At 47.2% G+C, this 21,339-nt stretch overlaps 1 protein-coding gene across 1 annotated transcript in view; it reads left to right on the top strand.

Annotated features, from left to right (window-relative positions):
* Nucleotides 1–21,339, top strand: part of SLC8A2 (solute carrier family 8 member A2) — a 130,919-nt gene that overhangs the window by 44,453 nt on the left and 65,127 nt on the right. The window contains exon 2 of the mRNA XM_081921951.1: nucleotides 8,221–10,054. Within this exon, the coding sequence (XP_081778077.1) occupies nucleotides 8,250–10,054 (1,805 nt within the window). The 5' untranslated portion in view covers nucleotides 8,221–8,249. The remainder of the gene's footprint in view (nucleotides 1–8,220; nucleotides 10,055–21,339) is intronic.

Genomic DNA, 21,339 nt, shown 5'->3' with positions numbered 1-21,339 from the left:
AGTGGAAGACAGGAGTGCCTGGTGTGCTCTGGTTCAGGGGGTCACGAGGAGTCGGACACAACTAAACAACTAAACAACAACAAAGGAGTTGCATATGCACAGGATCTTTTCACAGCAATGGAGATCATCACAAATGCCTGCTAAAGCTTCAAGCTGCCACAAATGGCACAAGCGCAGAGGCGGATTGAGACGTTGGCAATTGAGTGTTGTGCAATTGTCACCGGCCTGTCCATGCAGTGGGTTTTTCTGCGTTTTTCCTTGGGAGGATAAGGCACCTAGGTTTTTCTTCATTTTCTGCACTTCCAACCCTCTCCCTCCCGGGAAAGGCTGGAGCTGTGAGAATTATGCAAAAGCTACTGCAACATCCAGCAAGCGTCTCTCCTCCCTCGCTCAACTAGAGATAATTGAATCAGCCACCTGCCCTCTCTTTTGGCATCTAAAGAGACTTGACCCCGGCGGGTTAGCTGGAGAATCTCTGTTGGAAGTCCTCGTTCATTCCCACTCTGGCGGAATATAGGGAGTAAATTAGAGGGAGCCGCACATCATAATTGACCAGGGGGCAGAGATGAGAGACAGAGAGAGAGAGAGAAAGAAAGAAAGAAAGAAAGAAAGAAAGAAAGAAAGAAAGAAAGAAAGAAAGAAAGAAAGAAAGAAAGAAAGAAAGAAAGAGTTAATCCAGCCAGTCTGTGAAGGCACTAAGGTTTTCAGGGGGCACTTCTGTGCGCCAGATTATAATTTCAACTGTGCATTTTATAGCTAGAAGAATAAAATCCGGTGGTGCTCACTATGGCTCCGGTTTGTGAGAGAGATGTTCAGCAGAGACCCACCTTAAAGATAAAGGTAAAGGGACTCCTGACCATTAGGTCCAGTCGCGGATGACTCTGGGGTTGCGGCACTCATCTTGCTTTATTGGCCAAGGGAGCCGGCATACAGCTTCCGGGTCATGTGGCCAACAGGACTAAGCCGCTTCTGGCGAACCAGAGCAGCGCATGAAAACACCATTTACCTTCCCGCCGGAGTGGCACCTATTTATCTACTTGCACTTTGTTGTGCTTTCGAACTGCTAGGTTGGCAGGAGCAGGGGCCAAGCAACGGGAGCTCACCCTGTCGCAAGGATTCAAACCACCAACCTTCTGATTGGCAAGTCTAAGAGGCTCTGTGGTTTAACCCACAGCGCCACTCACGTCCACCTTGCTTGGTCACAAATACACCATAAAATCAAGGCACATGACTCCTCCCGCTTAAGAATCTTGGGAACTAGAGTTTGCTAAGGGTGATTGGAACGGTGGCTCTCCAAGTGGGTAAACTACAGTTCCCAAGGTTTGGGTTGTTGTTTTTGCTTTTGCGGGAAGCCATGTTCTTCTTACAGGACCGCCTCTCCTTGTCTTCCCTGCAGAGGACCTTAAGGTCCATGAATAACCATAGTTTAGAGGTCCCGGGCCCTAAGGAAGTCAGATTATCCCCCGCCAGGGCCTTCTCAGTGATGGCTCTGACCTGGTGGAATGCTCTGTCCCATGAGACCAGGGCCCTGAAGGATTTAACTTCCTTCCGCAGGGCCTGTAAGACAGAACTATTCTGCCTGGCTTTCAACTTGAACATAACCTTATCTTTTATTCCCCTTCCTTCCTTCCCTTCCCCTTTTTGTGAAGATTATCCGCTCTGGGATCCCACAGCTAATTCTCCCCTGGTCTCCTCGCTGGCTCAAATAGGACTAACTTAGCCAGCTAGCCCTGGTGATCACCTAATGCTTATTGGATGGATTTCTCCCTAAATAGATTTTTGATTTTATTGTTATTTACGCTTTATACCGTAATATATGCGGGGGGGTTTTTTTTGTAGCATCAATTAAGTGTTTTAAATTTGTTGTTAGCCGCCCTGAGCCCGGTTTCCTGAACCGGGAAGGGCGGGGTATAAATAAAAATTTATTTATTTATTTATTTATTTATTATTATTATTATTATTATTATTATTATTATTATTATTATTATTAAAATTATAATGTAGCTGTGGTCTTTGCTTCCAGGGTTGCCAACTGACCCCAGTTAGCCTGCCTTGTTACCTTTCATGATGAGCAGTGATCAGTGCCTCAAGCTTTTCGTAGCACGGGTGACGATCGCTCGCTAGTGTTGCCACATCAAGGTTTGAAGGCGTGGCTTCGGTGGTGTGTTGAAAAGCTCATGGTCCTCGTTGCAACTGCTCAGCAAGCACCCTGTTCCTTGTCAAATCCTGGGCTCTGAGATGGCCTGATGGAAATACCCTCTTGTTGGAGGGCAGGGGAGAGACATTGAATTAAAAAAAAAAACTTTGGTCCTCTGCATGTTGCTGAACCACAAAACCCACCATCCCTGCCCATTGGCTGAGCTTCCAATGGTTGATGGGAGTTGTTGGCATCTGTCTGCCTTGGGAGATAATGGAGGGGTACACATTTGGGGGTGGTCAGACCACTGGAGAGTTGCAGCTCCTGCTGTGGCTGTAGAGACCGATACAGGAGAGACATGTTTTGTTGCAGCCGGAGAAGATGAAGGCATCTGGTTGTGCTGCTGTGTAATGGTTATATGGGGTTGCTCGTGCGTAAGTTGCCGCACTCCTGGCTAGGTTGCCTGGTTAAACCTTTTCCTGGCTGGACAGCACTTCACTTCATGGCTGTCTCAGTCACTAGCAGAATCCGTCAGTGGGCGTTTCTTGAACTTCTTCCAGCAAAGAGGTTCTTTGACGCCAAGTCTACGCCTACTTTCCCTGCGAGGAAGTCTTCTGCGCAGGGTGGGTGTGGGTAGCGGAGGACCCGTGCTCTCCCCGCTGGTCTCCGGCGAGGAGTCCTGGAGCCCCCTCGCCGATTCCCCCATCCGCCCCCCTTTATCCCTGGTGTTACGCTGATTTCCTTCCCCAGCCGATGAGCTCCCTCTCTCCCTGCTGGGCCCTTCTCCGGCATCGCTTGGGAGCCTTGCCTCCACTTCTGGCTCCCATGTCAGTTCCCTGACATGCTGCAAATGGGATTTGCAGTTCAGCATCATCGGTGTGTGTGTGTGTGTGTGTGTGTGTACTGAGTGCAGTAGGGGGAGTGATTTACAATAGGACCCCTCCCCATTGTGTAGCTAACTGCTGCACAATGTGTGTTTGTGTGATGCTTTCATGGGAATTGTGCTGCACTTTTGAGGAAAACTACTGGGTGGCATTGTGGGTTAAACCACAGAGCCTAGGACTTGCCGATCAGAAGGTCGGCGGTTCGAATCCCCGCGACGGGGTGAGCTCCCGTTGCTCGGTCCCTGCTCCTGCCAACCTAGCAGTTCAAAATCACACCAGTGCAAGTAGATAAATAGGTACCACTCCGGCGGGAAGGTAAACGGCGTTTCCGTGCGCTGCTCTGGTTCACCAGAAGCGGCTTAGTCATGCTGGACACATGACCTGGAAGCTGTACGCCGGCTCCCTCGGCCAATAAAGTGAGATGAGCGCCGCAACCCCAGTCGGCCACAACTGGACCTAATGATCAGGGGTCCCTTCACCTTTACTGCACCTGGGCTCAGTATTAACATTTGTGCGCACACATGTAAAATACTGAGGACACCTGCAAACCACACATTTTAATGTGATGTGCCATTAAGTCCCACCTGTTGCAACTTACATTAGGTGGCAGGTGACTCATTATTTTACACAGGTGCCAAGAGGGCGTGAGCTTTGTCTAGGCCACACTATGACTTCATGTCTAGGGCGGAATTTGAACTCAGATCTTCCCGCCCTCTGTGGCTGAAGAAGCAAGCCTTTGCTGTATGGAGCCTCCCTCCCCCCCTCCTGCTTTTCTGCAATCCATGCCTGGTGTTTTTCAGCCTTCGTTCTGTTTGGAAATTAAAAATAGAAATAGATTTTCTTCTCGCCCAGGAGGTTGGTGAATGGAACTAGGCCTGTATGTGGGCTGTCGCTGGTAGGATCCGTCTGTTCTGCTGAAGGGTCCAACGCAGGAGGAGAGGCAGTCTGGGGTGGGGAGGGGGCAGGGAAGCAATGTTCTCCAAGCTGGCGTGGGGAGAGGGGTTTGATTGAAGCAAAAGCCTGCAGTGGTCTCAGAGCAAAACAGTCTCTTCCCAGAGTTTCCCTTGGAAGTGTGCTTGACACACTGCCCAGGAGAGATAAAAAGGTCCAGGTCTGATCCAAAGTTGCAGGTACAATCCTCATTTGGGACACCTGCATATTGCTGCATTGCAGGGAGTTGGACGCGGGTGGCGCTGTGGTCTAAACCACTGAGCCTCTTGGGCTTGCCGATTAGAAGGTCGGCGGTTCAAATCCACACGATGGAGTGAGCTCTTGTTGCTCTGTCCCAGCTCCTGCCAACCTAGCAGCTCGAAGCACACAAGTGAAAGTAGATAAATAGGTACCACTGCAGCGGGAAGGTAAACGGCGTTTCCATGCGCTCTGGTTTCCGTCACGGTGTCCTGTTGCACCAGAAGCGGTTTAGTCCCGCTGGCCATGTGACCCGGAAAGCTGTCTGTGGACAAACGCCGGCTCCCTCGCCCTGAAAGCGAGATGAGCGCCGCAACCCCAGAGTCGCCTTTGACTGGACTTAACCATCCAGGGTTCCTTTGTTTTTGTTGTTGTTGTTTAGTCATTTAGTCGTGTCCGACTCTTCGTGACCCCATGGACCAGAGCACACCAGGCACTCCTGTCTTCCGCTGCCTCCCGCAGTTTGGTCAAACTCATGCTGGCAGCTTCGAGAACACTGTCCAGCCATCTCGTCCTCTGTCGTCCCCTTCTCCATCTTTCCCAACATCAGGGTCTTTTCCAGGGAGTCTTCTCTTCTCATGAGGTGGCCAAAGTATTGGAGCCTCAGCTTCAGGATCTGTCCTTCCAGTGAGCACTCAGGGCTGATTTCCTTCAGAATGGATAGGTTTGATCTTCTTGCAGTCCATGGGACTCTCAAGAGTCTCCTCCAGCACCATAATTCAAAAGCATCAATTCTTTGGCGATCAGCCTTCTTTATGGTCCAGCTCTCACTTCCATACATCACTACTGGTCTTGTAGTCCTACTAGAGTAATTTGTTGGTTACAATTGCTCTTTGAATAATTTGTATATTTCTTCCAATCATCTGTGAATATCTGGTCCCTCAGGTTTCGAATCCTTCCTGTCATTTTGTCCAATTCTGCATAGTCCATTAATTTTATTTGCCATTCTTCTTTCGTCGGCAATTCGTCTTGTTTCCATTTATGGGCTAACAATACTCTTGCTGGACCTAATAGGTATCTCAAGCCATTTGCCCATGTTGTCATGCAACCAGTCCATGCAGAATGTAGGCAACCTATATATAGAAATGAGCAAACCCATGATATTTTAGGGAGCAGGCTAGCAGGCAGGCTCCCAGGACTTACATCATAGGAGCCTACACAACACAAAACACTTGCTGTATGTTGTTTTTTATCTTATATTTTGGAAATGTACATCCAGGTTTTTTTTCCTTTAATTTTTTTGTGGGCCCCCAAGAGAGCGGGGCTGTAAGCTAGAGTTTGTTTAGCTTATATGTAAATCTGGCACTGGCTGGATGTAGAGCACTGGTCATTCTGGCTAGTAGCCATCGATAGCCCTCTCTGTCATACATTTGTCTAATCATTTAAATCTGTCCAAGTCGGTGGCTGCCGCTGGCTCTGCCGTTCCAGGTTCCTTCTATGCTGTTATGTACTGAGTTGAATAGGATCCAAAATTCAGCGGTCTGATTGGTCCTAGAACAATAGGATTCAGAATGCAGCAGTCTGATTGGTCCTAGAACAATAGGACCCAGAATGCAGCAGTCTGATTGGTCTGCAGGAACCACCCAATCCAGCTCCAGGTGGAAGTGAATCCGCAACCTGATTGGCCTACAGGAGAATCCCGGAATTAGCCAATCACGTGGGGCCCATTGTGTGAATAACATATATAAAGCAGATATTGTGGGGGAACTTCCATTCCTCCTCACCACTAGGAGCTGAATGAAGAGCATGAAATCCACTCTCGACTCCGAGTATATTTTATATGCGCTGCGTGAAGAAGCCCTGAACCGTCCAAGATTCTGCTTCGTCGGATCTCCACAAATTCTGGCGTCATGAAAGGAAACTTTTATCCATCCACTTTCTCCACGTCACACAGCAATTCAATCACGTCTACCATCTCCCCCTTTGCTCACCCTTTCTCTAAATCAAAAAAAAAAAAACACTGCAACTTTCCCCCATGAGGGACTTGCTCCACCCCCTGACCATTTTGCTTGCCCTTTCCTAAAGCTTTTCCAGCTCTTCAGTACCCTTTTTGAGGCGAGGCGACCAGAACCTCACAGTATTCGAAGTGCGGTCGCACTATAGATTTGTATAAGGGCATTATGCTATTGGCAGTTTTATTTTCAGTTCCTTTCCTAATGATCCCTAAGTAAGTATGTGTTGGAAACCTCCCAGAGTGGCTGGGGCAACCCAGCCAGATAGGTGGGGTATAAATAATAAAGTTATTATTATTATTATTATTATTATTATTATTATTATTATTATGATGGAAGGACTGTTTCTGAGTAGTCAGGCATGTGTTTTGCAAAGGGTCCTAGGATAATCGTATGGTCAAATGCAATAAACAAGCAGAGGGAGACTTTCAGTGGATAATAAATAATAGAATCATAGAATCCTAGAGTTGGAAGAGACCACAAGGGCCATCGAGTCCAACCCCCTGCCAAGCAGGAAACACCATTAGAGCACTCCTGACATATGGTTGTCAAGCCTCTGCTTAAAGACCTCCAAAGAAGGAGACTCCACCACACTCCTTGGCAGCAAATTCCACTGTTGAACAGCTCTTACTGTCAGGAAGTTCTTCCTAATGTTTAGGTGGAATCTTCTTTCTTGTAGTTTGGAACCATTGCTCCGTGTCCGCTTCTCTGGAGCAGCAGAAAACAACCTTTCTAATAATAACCTTTATAATAATAATAACCTTTAATAATAATAATAATAATAATAATAATAATAATAATAATAATAATAATATTGTTATTAACTGATAACAGTAACTGATGCAGGCAGTTACAGATAGGTAGCCGTGTTGGTCTGCCATAGTCAAAACAAAAAAAAATTCCTTCCAGTAGCACCTTAAAGACCAACTAAGTTAGTTCTTGGTATGAGCTTTCGTGTGCATGCACACTTCTTCAGATACACTGATGCAGGCAGGAATAGGAGCAAAGTTTCCCGCTGCCTTCCCTTTAGGGTTGTGTTTGTGTGTGTGAATTCAATTCAGCTCGAGAATACACCTAATTTGCAGTTTCTGAAGCAATCTGCAAACTGAAAGAGCGCCGTTCTTCAAAATGTGCGCTTCTGCAAATTTTGCAAGGCAGCTCTGCAGCCAAGCGAGGCGCACAACAATGCATATACTAGATAAGGATGCATATACCTTGGTTTTGGGTAAAGAATTTTTATTCCGCTTTATCATGTATGTAAAACAGAGATAACAGTTAGAGCAAATCAGATAGCTCAGTTGGTAGAGCATGAGACTCTTAATCTCAGGTTCGTGGGTTCGAGTACCACCGATACATCATCTCCATATAAGTCTCCTTCAATGCACAGATTGCTGTAAATTTTAAATCCTCCTTCCTTTTTTTTTTAAAAAAAGATATTTATTAGCATTTCAAAAATTATACAAAAAAACCAACAATAAAAACAAAACACAAACAAAAAACATATCAAATATGAAAAAATACAAAATTAACAACAATTTAAAAACAAATAAAATTTCATTCCCTTGTTTTCTTATACCTTACTTCCCAGACCTCCTCATACCTCCCCTTTTTGTATTCCAATTCTAATTATTAATTCAGCAAATCCTCACCCTTAATTTTCATTTAATTTTCAACCTTTCTTTTTTTTTACTTAATCATTACAGCTGCAAACCACTTAATTTCTAATCCAACATCATTCTAACACTCATTGATTTTACAATATTTCCCAAGATAGTCCTTAAATTTCTTCCAATCTTCTTCCGCCGTCTCTCTTCCCTGGTCTCGGATTCTGCCGGTCATTTCTGCCAGACCCATATCACCTTCGTTTGCCATTCTTCCAAAGTGGGTAGATCTTGTGTCTTCCAGTACTTTGCGATGAGTATTCTTGCTGCTGTTGTTGCATACATAAAGAATGTTCTTTAAATCCTCCTTCCATAGCTTTTCCCAATGTGAAAATTCTGCGTTCTTGAATTTCATAATGTCATGTATCTAAAAGTGACTATCACTTGCTGTCTTTCAGATCCTGTTGGCCGGAACTGCCTGAGGAGGATGTTGCCGCCGCACTGGGGCTGGTGGCTGACCTCTTGCACTTTCGCCAAAGTCTTGGTGGCCTCGGCCGTCTTCGCCGAGAACGCCTCCTGGGCCGGAGCCTACGATGGCGAGACAAAGGTCAATGGCAGCTGCGAAGGGTCCAACAAATGTCAACCAGGAGTGTTGCTCCCCGTCTGGCAGCCGGACAACCCATCCTTCGGCGACAAGGCTGCCAGGGCCATCGTCTACTTCGTTGCCATGATGTACATGTTCCTGGGAGTCTCCATCATCGCCGATCGCTTCATGGCATCCATCGAGGTCATCACCTCCAAGGAGAAGGAGATCACCATCACCAAGTCCAACGGCGAGACCAGCATTGGAACCGTGAGGATCTGGAATGAGACGGTCTCCAACCTCACCCTGATGGCTTTGGGTTCGTCGGCGCCAGAGATCCTCCTCTCAGTGATTGAGGTCTGCGGCCACAACTTCCAAGCCGGTGAGTTGGGTCCTGGCACCATCGTGGGCAGCGCGGCCTTCAACATGTTTGTGGTCATTGCCGTGTGCGTCTACGTTATCCCCAACGGCGAGAGCCGCAAGATCAAGCACCTGAGGGTGTTCTTCGTCACAGCTTCCTGGAGCATCTTCGCCTACATCTGGTTGTACCTGATCTTGGCGGTCTTCTCGCCAGGGATCGTGCAAGTGTGGGAAGCCTTGCTGACCCTCGTCTTCTTCCCGGTCTGTGTGGTCTTCGCCTGGATGGCGGACAAGCGCCTGCTCTTCTACAAGTACGTCTACAAGAGGTATCGGGCGGATCCTCGCAGCGGCATCATCATCGGCACCGAGGGCGAGTTCCCCAAGGGGATAGAGATGGACGGCAGCTTCGTGGGCAATGACCACCGGGAGAGCGTCTTCGTGGATGGAAGCGCGGCCTCGGTGGCCCCGCTCCCCATCACCACCCAGGAGGAGAAGGAGCTGGACGAGAGCCGCAAGGAGGTCATCCAGATCCTCAAAGACCTCAAGCAGAAGCACCCGGACAAGGAGCTGGACCAGTTGGTTGAGATGGCCAACTATTACGCCCTCTTGCACCAGCAGAAAAGCCGGGCTTTCTACCGCATCCAGGCCACACGGATGATGACAGGGGCGGGGAACATCCTCAAGAAGCACGTCTCCGAGTTCTCCAAGAAGTCCGTGAACCTGCTGGAGGTGCCTTCAGAAGCAGAGGCAGAAGAGAACTACAGCAAGATCTTCTTCGAGCCCTGCATGTACCACTGCCTGGAGAACTGCGGCTCGGTCACGTTGACCGTGGCTTGCCAGCAGGGCGGCGACACCTACAACACCTTCTACGTGGACTACAAGACGGAGGACGGTTCGGCCAAGGCGGGCTCTGACTATGAGTTCAGCGAGGGGACGCTGATCTTCAAGCCTGGCGAGACGCAGAAAGAGCTGAAGATTGGCATCATCGACGACGACATCTTTGAGGAGGACGAGCACTTCTTCGTCCGGCTGCTCAACCTGCGGGTGGGGGACGCCGAGGGCATGTTTGAGTCCGATTCGGCTGACCACCCCAAGGGCAGGCTGGTGGCGCCGCTGGTGGCCACCGTGACCATTTTGGACGACGACCACGCCGGCATCTTCACCTTCCAGGATAAACTATTGAGGGTCAGTGAGTGCCAAGGGACTCTGGAGGTCAAGGTCATCCGTAGCTCGGGGGCCCGTGGGACGGTCATGGTCCCCTACCAGACGGTCGAAGGGACGGCGCGAGGAGGGGGAGTGGACTACGAAGACTCTTGCGGGGAGCTGGAGTTCAAAGACGACGAAACAGTGTAAGTCAACAATGCTGCTTCTTTCATTGCTTGTTCAATGTATTTTTAAAATTTGGTTTTACATGTTTAAATTTATAATCATATCGTAACACATCCAAAGTTACAAGATCCCTCCAAATCTCTGTATTTTTCCCCTTCCCCTCTGTGGGTTCTGTTGTTAAACCTTTTCTACTGCGTCTCTCTCTTTTTTTAATAATCCAAATTTTTATAACTCCATTGTGTCCATAGTTCTTATTATACCATGAGTGTTATTGCAGTCTTGCTAATGTTTTCAACTGCTTACAGTGGTCTTCAAGATAAGTTATAATTCCCCCCCATGCCTTTTTAAAATTTTGGTCTTCCTGGTTCCTAAGCTTTCTGGTAATTTTTGCCATTTCAGCATAGTCCATCGACTTAGGTTTGCCACTCTTTTCTGGTAGGGACTTTATCTTCTTTCCATCTCTGGGACAATAACATCTGCGCAGCTGTCATCGCATACATGAAAAGTCTTTTCTGCTCCCTTAGAATTTCAGCACCTACAATTCTTAATAGAAAAGCCTCTTATTTTTATAAAATAAAAATTATTTTAAACGCCCCCCCCAAATCATTATACAGTGGTACCTCTGGTTGCAAACGGGATTCGTTCCGGAGGCCCATTCTCAACATGAAAAGAACACAACCCGCAGCGGCGCGTCTGCTCATGCGTGGTTTGCGATTCGCTGCTTCTGCGCATGCGCGTGACGTCATATATACCCAGTATACCTGAAGGAGCGTCTCCACCTCCATCGTTCTGCCCGGACGCTGAGGTCCAGCGCCGAGGGCCTTCTGGCGGTTCCCTCATTGCGAGAAGCAAAGCTACAGGGAACCAGGCAGAGGGCCTTCTTAGTAGTGGCACCCGCCCTGTGGAACACCCTCCCACCAGATAAACAACTACCTGGCATTCAGAAGACATCTTAAGGCAGCCCTGTTAAGGGAAGTTTTTAATGTGTGACATCTTAGTGTATTTTTGGTGTTTGTGGAAGCCGCCCAGAGTGGCTGGGGAAACCAGATAGATGGGCGGGGTACAAATAATAAATTATTATTATTATTATTATTATTATTATTATTATTATTATGCTTCTGTGCATGGAAGTAACCCTTTCCGGTACTTCCGGGTCGCCGCGGGACTTAACCTGAAAGAAAGTAACATGAAACGGACATAACATGTGGTATGACTGTCTATCATTTCCCAGAATACTTTTAGTTATTTATTTTTCCCTCCTGGGTCAGCAAAAGCGAGGCAGACAGGTTGGAATTGAAATATTTAACTGTTTCCCAGCACACCACGAGCCTTTGCGGAGCAGGTCCCTGCTTAAGTGGGAGGGTGCCTGGGGGTGTTAAACAGCATTGGGGACGAGGTGGTACCCTGTGCTTGCCCACAGCACGCCTTAATGCTGTTCTCTGAAGCCAACCCAGGATATAGAGTCCGGATCCCAGTGAAACTTAGCCTTCCTATCCTCTCCCCACTAAGTCGGCTCAAATGGGTATAGAAAGGTGCTGAGTGGTCAAGTGGGGGGCCGGACTATATTTTGGGGGGGGGGGGAAATGAACGAAATCCTATGCCCCACAAATAACCAAGAGATGCATTTTAAATAAAAGCACACATTCTGCTCATGTAAAAACACCAGGCAGGCCCCACAAATAACCAAGAGATGCATTTTAAATAAAAACACACATTCTACTCATGTAAAAACATGCTGATTCCTGGACCATCCGTGGGCTGGATTGAGAAGGTGATTGGGCCGGATCCGGTCCCCGGGTCTTAGTTTGCCTACTCATGCATTGACCACACACGGAATCCCCTAAGTCGCATGTCCCACAATGTCTTTCTCCACAGTTTTCACTTCCTTCGACCCCTTGCCCGCCCCAAATGCTAAAAGCTAAGCTGGGGGCAGATTATCAAAGTGATCAAGAGCTCTGGTTTCTTTTACTTTTTCATTTAAAACGATCCCTTCTCCGGGCTGGCCAAGACTCGCCCCCCCCCCAGTCGCCACATAATTAAAAATATAGACATTTTATTAGATCAAGTGTGAGAGAGAGGAGGGCTGCAATTTTATTCATTACACCTTTAAAGAGAAATTTCGTCTGGAAAGCTTTCCTCCGAACTGGCACGCCATAAATTAAAGCAATAATTTTGAACTGCCTTTTTCTAGGCGTCTATCCAAACATTTTAGGGGTGTGTGTGTGAGAGAGAGAGAGAGAGTGAGAGCGCTTGTTTTAAAGGCTGGGACTGGAGCCAAATGAACTGAGTGAGAAAGTTGAGACTCCCCTTCTTTCTCTCCTTATGGTTTAATCAATTACCGTATTTTTCTGTGTATAAGACTAGGTTTCTCCCCTAAAAGATAATGTCAAAAATTAGGGGGTGTCTTATACACGGATAGTGCTGAGGGTGGGTTTTCTTACATCTGAGTCCCCCAAAATAGGAGGCATCTTATACATGGAGGCGTCTTATAGACGGAAAAATATGGAAATTACTATGGTCTAGAAACCTGAATGGGATGCGGGTGGTGCTGTGGGTTAAACCACAGAGCCTAGGGCTTGCCGATCAGAAGGTCGGCGGTTCGAATCCCCGCAACGGGGTGAGCTCCCATTGCTCAGTCCCTGCTCCTGCCAACCTAGCAGTTCGAAAGCACGTCAAAGTGCAAGTAGATAAATAGGTACCACTCTGGCAGGAAGGTAAACAGCATTTCCGTGCAATGCTCTGGTTCGCCAGAAGCGGCTTAGTCATGCTGGCCACATGACCCGGAAGCTGTACGCCGGCTCCCTCTGCCAATAAAGCGAGATGAGCACTGCACCCCAGAGTCGGTCACAACTGGACCTAATGGTCAGGGGTCCTTTTACCTTTACCTTTAGAAACCTGAATAGGCTCAGTGGTCCAGTGTTGTTGATGGTCAGCTATTCTGGGCTGGAGATGACAGCGGCCATCGCTTCCTATCACCTGCCATGCACAACCTTCCTTGGTCTTGAAACCTGACCGTGGGCCATTATTGCACCAGCAGGACAGGGGGTCAGTGTGGGGCAGCAGCAGCAGCAGCAGCAGCAGCAGCAGCAGAGAACACCGGAAGCTGCCTTAGTATGGCCCATCTGACTCAGTATTGCCAACTCGGACTGGCAGGGACTCTCTATTTTTTAAAATAAATAAATAATTTTTATTAATAATTTCAACATAACAAATTATCACAACATATCATCTTCATCAATTCCTCCCCAATTTTTCCCCTCAGCTCCTCTCTCTGATTTTTCAGCACACGTTGTTCTCTGCATATTACAAAATTATAAATATCATTAAATTATCTATCTATTATGTTAACAATAAAAAAAAAATTGTGTATGTTTATTCAAAGCCTGCCAAGGAGTCCAATTCATTTTGTTGTTTTTAAAAAGTTCCCATTCTTCTTTAAAATCACAGTTTGTCTCGCAGTTTGTATGTCAATCTCGCCAGTTCTGCATAGTCCATCAATTTCTCTTGCCACTGTTCTTTTGTCAGGATTTCCTCATTCTTCCATCCTTCTGCTGTTAAGACTCTTGCCGCCGCCGTCACGTACATAAATAAATTCTTCATTTTCCTTGGCTGTTCTTTCCCTACAATCCCTATCAGAAATGCCTCTGGTTTTGTTTTTTTACAAATGTTAATTTAAACATTTTCTTCAACTCGTTATATATCATTTCCCAGAACTTTTTAATTTCTCTACATTCCCACCACATATGGTAACGGCAGGGACTCTCCATGGTGTGAATCAGCCTGGAAACAGGTTGCTCTGCTGATAAGAACAGTAGTTGTTTTGCACGCGGCTTAGGAACAAGGGAAGCTATATGAAACACATAAAGAAGACAGCAAGAAAGGATTTACCGTATTTTTTGCTCTATAAGACTCACTTTTTCCCTCCTAAAAAGTAAGAGGAAATGTGTGTGCGTCTTATGGAGCGAATGCAGGCTGCGCAGCTATCCCAGAAGCCAGAACAGCAAGAGGGATCGCTGCTTTCGCTGCACAGCAATCCCTATTGTTGTTCTGGCTTCTGAGATTCGGAATATTTTTTTTCTTGTTTTCCTCTTCCAAAAACTAGGTGCGTCTCATGGTCTGGTGCGTCTTATAGAGCGAAAAATACAGTAGTTATACTAAATCTAGGTTTCAAACGGAAGTAATTGAAGGGAAAGTGAAACTACTGAAGGCCGCATACAGCATACTATTAGAATGGGAGACGAAAGATGAAGAGGTAAAATCAGTTATGATTAAATGGGCACAAGATGTAGGTCACAACATTATAATGGAAGATTAGGTTAAGTTATGGAAAACTGATTTAAAATTTACAGATTGTTCCCTTCTGAAGGAGAATTACATGAAGATGATGTACAGATGGTACACAACCCCAGTGCAGTTAGGGAAAATGAACAAAACTAGTTCAAATATATGCTGGAAGTGTAAGGAAAAGGAGAGGACATTTTATCATATGTGGTGGGATTGTAAGGTAATTAAAAAAATTTGGGAAATGATATACAACGAATTGAAGAAAATGTTCCATTTAACATTTGTTTAAAAACCCGAGGCATTTTTGTTGGGAATTGTAGGGAAAGACCTGCCAAAAAAGTTGAAAAACATCTTCATGTATGCGACAACGGCTGCGAGAGTTCTGGTAGCACAAGGATGGAAGACTGAAGAAACCCCAACTAAAGAACCATGACAAGAAAAATTGATGGACTATGCAGAACTGGCAAAACTAACATATAAGCTACGGGACCAGGATAACTGTGACTTTAAGGATGAATGGGAACCCTTTACAAAGTATCAGGAGACGCAACAAAGCGAACTGGACTACTCGGCAGGTTTTTTAATTGATAATAATCAGCTAAATAGTTTGAGGATCTATACAACTTTGTAACATGCAGAAAACAGCATTCTTAGAGAAACCAAAGACTGGAACTGAGGGAAGTCGGGGGGTGGGATGGGGGTGGGTTTTGTGTGGGAGGGGGGGAGCGAGGAAAAATGGGGGGGGGACAAGGATGATATGTTTTTGGATAATATGTCTTGTTATAATTTTGAATAAAAAAATAATAATAATTAAAAAAGGGACAAGGGAAGCTTCCTCATAAGGAGCCTGAAGATTGCGCCACCAAACCCCAGTATTGCCAGCACGGACTGGCAGCAGCTCTCCAGAACTTCAGGCAGGGGCACTCCCAGCCCTACCTGCTGCCAGGGTCTAAACCTTCTGCATGCAAAGCCAGTGTTGTGCCCGCTGAGCGGAGGCCCTTCTCAGAGGAGCTGCAGCCTTTCCCGAACGTAGGTTGAGGACTTTGGGGAGGAGATGAGCTGAGCTGCTGCAGGAACATCTCCTCTCTTCCCGCCTGCACTTCATCTGTGTCGCTTCCCTCCGCCTGTCCCTGGGTCTGCCAAGCTCCAAAGAGGCATAAATTGCTATTGATTTTCTCGCTCTTGACGAGGCTTCAAGTCCTCCAGTTCATCAGCTAATCCGGCTGTGTTGACAAGCCGGCGAGGGGAGCGGGGAATGAACGAGCCGTTCCAGGGCGGCCTTCGCCAACCCGGTGCCCTCCAGCCATTTCGGACTACAACTCCCAACAACCAGCCTCACACAGCGGCTGAGCCGTTGGTCCCTCAGGGCCCGAGCAGACTCAGAAATCCATGTATCTGAAAAAAACACCTCTCAGACCTTTTGAATAATTCCCAGCTTTGTTTGGGTGGACATCAGTGAGGAAATGACTCCACCAGGCCCCTTATGCAGAGGCCTCCTACCCCTCAGTTTTTGGGGGGGAGTCTAAAGAGCTAAATAGGGATGCGGGTGGCACTGTGGGTTAAAGCACAGAGCCTAGGACTTGCCGATCAGAAGGTCGGCGGTTCAAATCCCCGTGACGGGGTGAGCTCCTGTTGCTCAGTCCCTGCTCCTGCCAACCTAGCAGTTCGAAAGCACGCCAAAGCGCAAGTAGATAAATAGGTACCACTCCGGCAGGAAGGCAAACAGCATTTCTGTGTGCTGCTCTGGTTCGCCAGAAGCGGCTTAGTCATGCTGGCCACATGACCCAGAAGCTGTACGCCGGCTCCCTCGGCCAATAAAGTGAGATGAGCACCGCACCCCAGAGTCGGTCACAACTGGACCTAATGGTCAGGGGTCCCTTTACCTTTAAAGAGCTAAACGGCATACACTCCCAGTATCCCGATTTTCCAGGGACAGTCCCAGACTTACAAAAGTCCTCCTGGCTTCTGATTTGATTACTGTGAGTGCTCCTGCCTTAAAATGTCTCTCTGCATGTCACCCCTGTTCAGACTCAATGCATGGAAAGTGCTGTCAAAAGTAAGACATTTTGTAGTCTGAGCACAGGCCAAAGATGGAGAGGAATGGAAATCTAAAGAAAGGGGGTCCGAAGGCAGGATCCATACGACCACTAACGGTCCTGCCTTGAGTCCTTCTCTGTCTTTTGCAAACCTCCTTTGCCAAAGCCCCCATCACCCGTTCCTCAGAAGGTCTCCCCATCAAAGAGCCAAGAGACAGATTCCTCCTTTTTCATTTCTTCTCACCGTTCTCGCTTCCTGACCCGGCATTATTCATTCCTCAGCCGAGCCGGCTAGGAGAAAGGTCTCCTGTATTTTTAATGCCTAGTATTACTGAGGTGCTGACAGGTTGTTTTTATAAATGAGCACATCTTCTCCTTTTGGTGGCGTCTAGATTAGAGAGAGGAAGAGATGGAGCAGGAAAGAAAGAAAGGGAAAAGTGAGAAAGAGACTTTCGGAGGGTTATAATAATAATAATAATTTCGGTCCTGGGATTGGAGGCCAATCAATTACAGTCCTCCAGGATGGCACTTATTCCCCCCATCTTTTCGTTTGGCGAGGACGGGAGGCCAAAGCAAATGTTCCTGTTGCCATGGGGATGCCACAGAAAATGGCAGCCTCTTCTCATGGTGTCTGATCCCTTCTTGGCCTGCAAATGTTTCGAAGTGCAGCGAGCCTCTCTGACTTAGCCTAGCTCCCACAAATCGCTTTGCCAGCAGAATAGGCAGAAAAGATACTATCAGGCAGCCATGAGGAGAAGGGGAGATAATGGGATGAGGAAAAAGGGACCCCTCACCTGTGGACTAGGGACCACAAGAGTCATTCTAGTCCAGTGTTTTTCAACCTTTTTTGGGCAAAGGCACACTTGTTTCATGAAAAAAATCACGAGGCACACCACCATTAGAAAATGTTAAAAAATTTAACTCTGTGCCTATATTGACTATATATAAAGTAATTCTCTTGAATAGGAATCAAATAAACACAAAGAAAGTATTTTATAATTACTTTATTATGAAATAGTAAGTAAACAGAAATATGAAAAATTATAAAATACTTTATTTTTAAATCTTTCGAATTTTTCAATTTTCCCCACGGCACACCAGGCAACAACTCGCGGCACACTAGTGTGCCACGGAACAGTGGTTGAAAAACACTGATCTAGTCCACCCTGCCCCTGCAATGCAGAAATCCTTTACCCAAGTGGGGCTCGAACTTAGATCCAGAGATTAAGAGTCTCCACTGATGGAGCTATGCCTGCCAGCTGGATGGCTGAGGAGCTAGAAAGGGCTGTGGAACCTGCGACCACTGGGAATTATGCCTCCCCTTCCCCGCTCTTCCAGCAGGAAATCTCAAAAGCCATTCCCAAGATCTGGAGCAGTCCAGTCCACACCTCTGGCCGGCTCTGCTCTGCACTGTTCTTGAGTGTTTCACTGTCCCTGAACGCTGATAATTGAATTGAATTTTATTATTACGGTCACACGCATAGTTAAAGCTATGGTTTTCCCAGTAGTGATGTATGGAAGTGAGAGCTGGACAATAAAGAAGGCTGATCGCCAAAGAATGGATGCTTTTGAATTCTGGTGCTGGAGGAGACTCTTGAGAGTCCCATGGACTGCAAGAAGATCAAATCTATCCATTCTTAGGGAAATCAGCCCTGAGTGCTCACTGGAAGGACAGATCCTGAAGCTGAGGCTCCAAGACTTTGGCCACCTCAGGAGAAGAGAAGACTCCCTAGAAAAGACCCTGATGTTGGGAAAGAATGAGGGCACAAGGAGAAGGGGACGTCAGAGGACGAGATGGTGGGACAGTGTTCTCGAAACTACAACCATGAGTTTGACCAAACTGCAGGAGGCAGTGGAAGACAAGAGGGCCTGGTGTGCTCTGGTCCAGGGGGTCACGAAGAGTCGGACACGACTAAATGACTAAACAACAACATTACAGTCACAGAACAGTTCCGGCTCACTTCCAATATCAGAAAAATCATAAAACATAACGGGAATACATTGGATTGCAATTAGGTATAACAGAGACAATTCAGATATAGGGGCAATTAAAAATATATATTAAATCTTTAACGCTGATAATGCCTTTTCCCTGCCTAGATGGCAAGGGGTGTGAATGTGTGTGGAATCATAGAGTTGGAAGGGTTCCCGAGGGTCATCTAGTCCAACACTCTGCAATGCAGGAATCTAAACCACCATGACAGATGGCCACCCAACCTCCCCCAACGAAGGCGAGAGAGTCCACAACCTCCAAAGAAAGTCCGTTCCACTGTCAAACAGCTCCTACTATCAGAAAGTCGGAATCTCTTTTCTTGTGAAGCCATTGATTCAGGTCCTCGCCTCCAGGGCAGAAGAGGTACCTGTACGTTTCCGAGCACAATTCAAAGTGTTGGTGCTGATCTTTAAAGTCCTAAACGGCCTCAGTCCAGTATATCTGAAGGAGCTTCTCCACCCCCATCATTCTGCCCGTACACTGAGGTCCAGCGCCGAGGGCCTTCTGGCGGTTCCCTCCCTGCAAGAAGCCAAGTTACAGGGAACCAGGCAGAGGGCCTCCTCGGTAGTGGCACCCACCCTGTGGAACACCCTCCCAGCAGATGTTAAAGAGAAGAACAACTACCAGACAATTAGAAGACATCTGAAGGCAGCCCTGTTTAGGGAAGCTTTTAAAGTTTGATGCATTACAGTATTTTTATATGTTGTTGGAGGCCGCCCAAAGTGGCTGGGGAAGCCCAGCCAGATAGGCAGAGTATAAATAAATTATTATTATTATTATTATTATTATTATTATTATTATTATTATTAAAGAAGAAGAAGAGTTTGGATTTGAAATCCCGCTTTATCACTACCCGAAGGAGTCTCAAAGCGGCTAACATTCTCCTTTCCCTTCCTCCCCCACAACAAACACTCTGTGAGGTGAGTGGGGCTGAGAGACTTCAGAGAAGTGTGACTGGCCCAAGGTGACCCAGCAGCTGCAAGTGGAGGAGCGGGGAAGCGAACCCAGTTCACCAGATTACGAGTCCACCGCTCTAACCACTACACCACCACACTGCTGTTTGACAGTAGAATGGTCTACACTGGTGCCTCGCTAGACGAAAAGAATTCGTTCCGCGATTCTCTTCGTCTAGCGGTTTTTTCGTCTTGCAAAGCAAGCCCATTGACAGCTTAGCGGATTAGCGCTACAGCTGTCAAGCGGCTTCCAGCGATCAGCTGTTAAGCGGCTTATCAGCGGAACAGCTGATAAGCGGCTTAGCGGCTTAAGAAAAGGGCGAAAAAAGCGAAAAAACCCTCGGGGGGATGCAAGATTTGTTTCGTCTTGCGAAGCAACCCCATAGGGAAATTTGTTTTGCGAAGCGCCTCCAAAACGGAAAACCCTTTCGTCTAGCGGGTTTTTCGTCTTGCGAGGCGTTCGTCTTGCGGGGCACCACTGTATTTCGGAAGGTTGGAGTGGACCTTCCTTTGTTGGAGGTTTCTGAACACAGGTTGGATGGCTTCTTCAGCTGCAAGGGGTTGGGCTGAATGACCCTATGGGGTCCCTTCTGACTGTACAATTCTACGATTCTGTGTCATAAGCCTCCAGAGGAACCTAGCTGGCTTCTGCCTGCAATAGGCAGCTGGGCCATTCACCTGTCCAAGGTGTTTGTGTGTGTGATTCTTACGTAATGGAGGGGGGGCAGGAGTTGGCTTGGTGTTTATCAAGAATTCCCAGCCAATTAGAAGGCTGGGCTGGGGGCCAATCAGGCCCTGGGGAATCCTCGAAGGGAGGAGGGGCAAGCGGGAAGATTGAAAGGCCTCTCAATTCCCTGGAGAGCGAAGAGAGATCATAATTACTTTGCCATCGGTGGAACATTGCGTGCCTCTGTCTCTCTCTCTCTCTGTTGCTTTAATTGGGTTTAAAAATCTATGTTTTGCTCTCGGCTGAGGTGCCACCTGCAATTTTAGGCTTCCTGCTCTGCACATTTCGGTCATGTCTCCAGGTTTCTCTCACGCTTATTTTTAAAAAACGCATGCCGGGAGTCCAAGCGCTGGAAGGAAGAACACTGGCTCATCTTGATAACATGGCAGGAATTGCTAAGAGCTCTGGCTGTTGCCGCCTCTGAGGCAGAGAGACTAGCGATGCCAACAGGTGGAGAATTTGTGTTTTCTCCTCCTGATTTGCATTCTGGAATCAATATTGTTTTGAAATTTTATGGTATTGTTTACAACGGCCAGCTGGTTTATACATTTCAAATACTTTTTTGGGGGGGTGGAGGAGAAGTTCCCCCTCCTTCTGAAACAGAATATTTGATTTATTTATAAAGGCAGTCAGTGACAAGCCAGCTGCCACTGCAGTGATTGGTGGCGACGTGGCTGAGCGCCTGGCAAGTTTGACGTCCGCGTGGGCATTGGAGGGGGCAGAAGGTGGAGAAGGTACCGTTTCAGGGGTGCAGGATGCGCTCCCTGACCCTGCGCCCGGCAGATCAGTGATCCAACAGGAGATGTTCCACAGAGCTTTAGGCCATGGCAATGCAAAGACGTATGATGAAGGCTGTGTGGGTTCTGTGCTAAAAGAAACCTCCCAAATACCGTATTTTTTGCTCTATAAGACTCACTTTTCCCCTCCTAAAAAGTAAGGGGAAATGTGTGTGCATCTTATGGAGCGAATGCAGGCTGCGCAGCTATCCCAGAAGCCAGAACAGCAAGAGGGATCGCTGCTTTCACTGCACAGTGATCCCTCTTGCTCTTCTCGCTTCTGAGATTCAGAATATTTTTTCTCTTGTTTTCCTCCTCCAAAAACTAGGTGCGTCTTGTGGTCTGGTGCGTCTTATAGAGCGAAAAATACGGTACATCTATGTGTGCTCCCCTATCTCTAAAAAAAAGAGCTGGAGTGTGTATAAATGATGCTTAAATTGCAAGAAGGGAGGCCTCCCTGCTGTTATGTACTGAGTTGAATAGGATCCTAAAAGCAGCAGTCTGATTGGTCCTAGAACAATAGGATTCAGAACACA

Source organism: Podarcis melisellensis (genome assembly GCF_964234715.1).
Source record: "Podarcis melisellensis genome assembly, chromosome: 8".
NCBI classification, from domain to species: Eukaryota; Metazoa; Chordata; class Lepidosauria; order Squamata; family Lacertidae; genus Podarcis; species Podarcis melisellensis.
The sequence above is the reverse complement of the archived record's forward strand: the minus strand, read 5'-3'. Positions and strand labels throughout refer to the sequence as shown.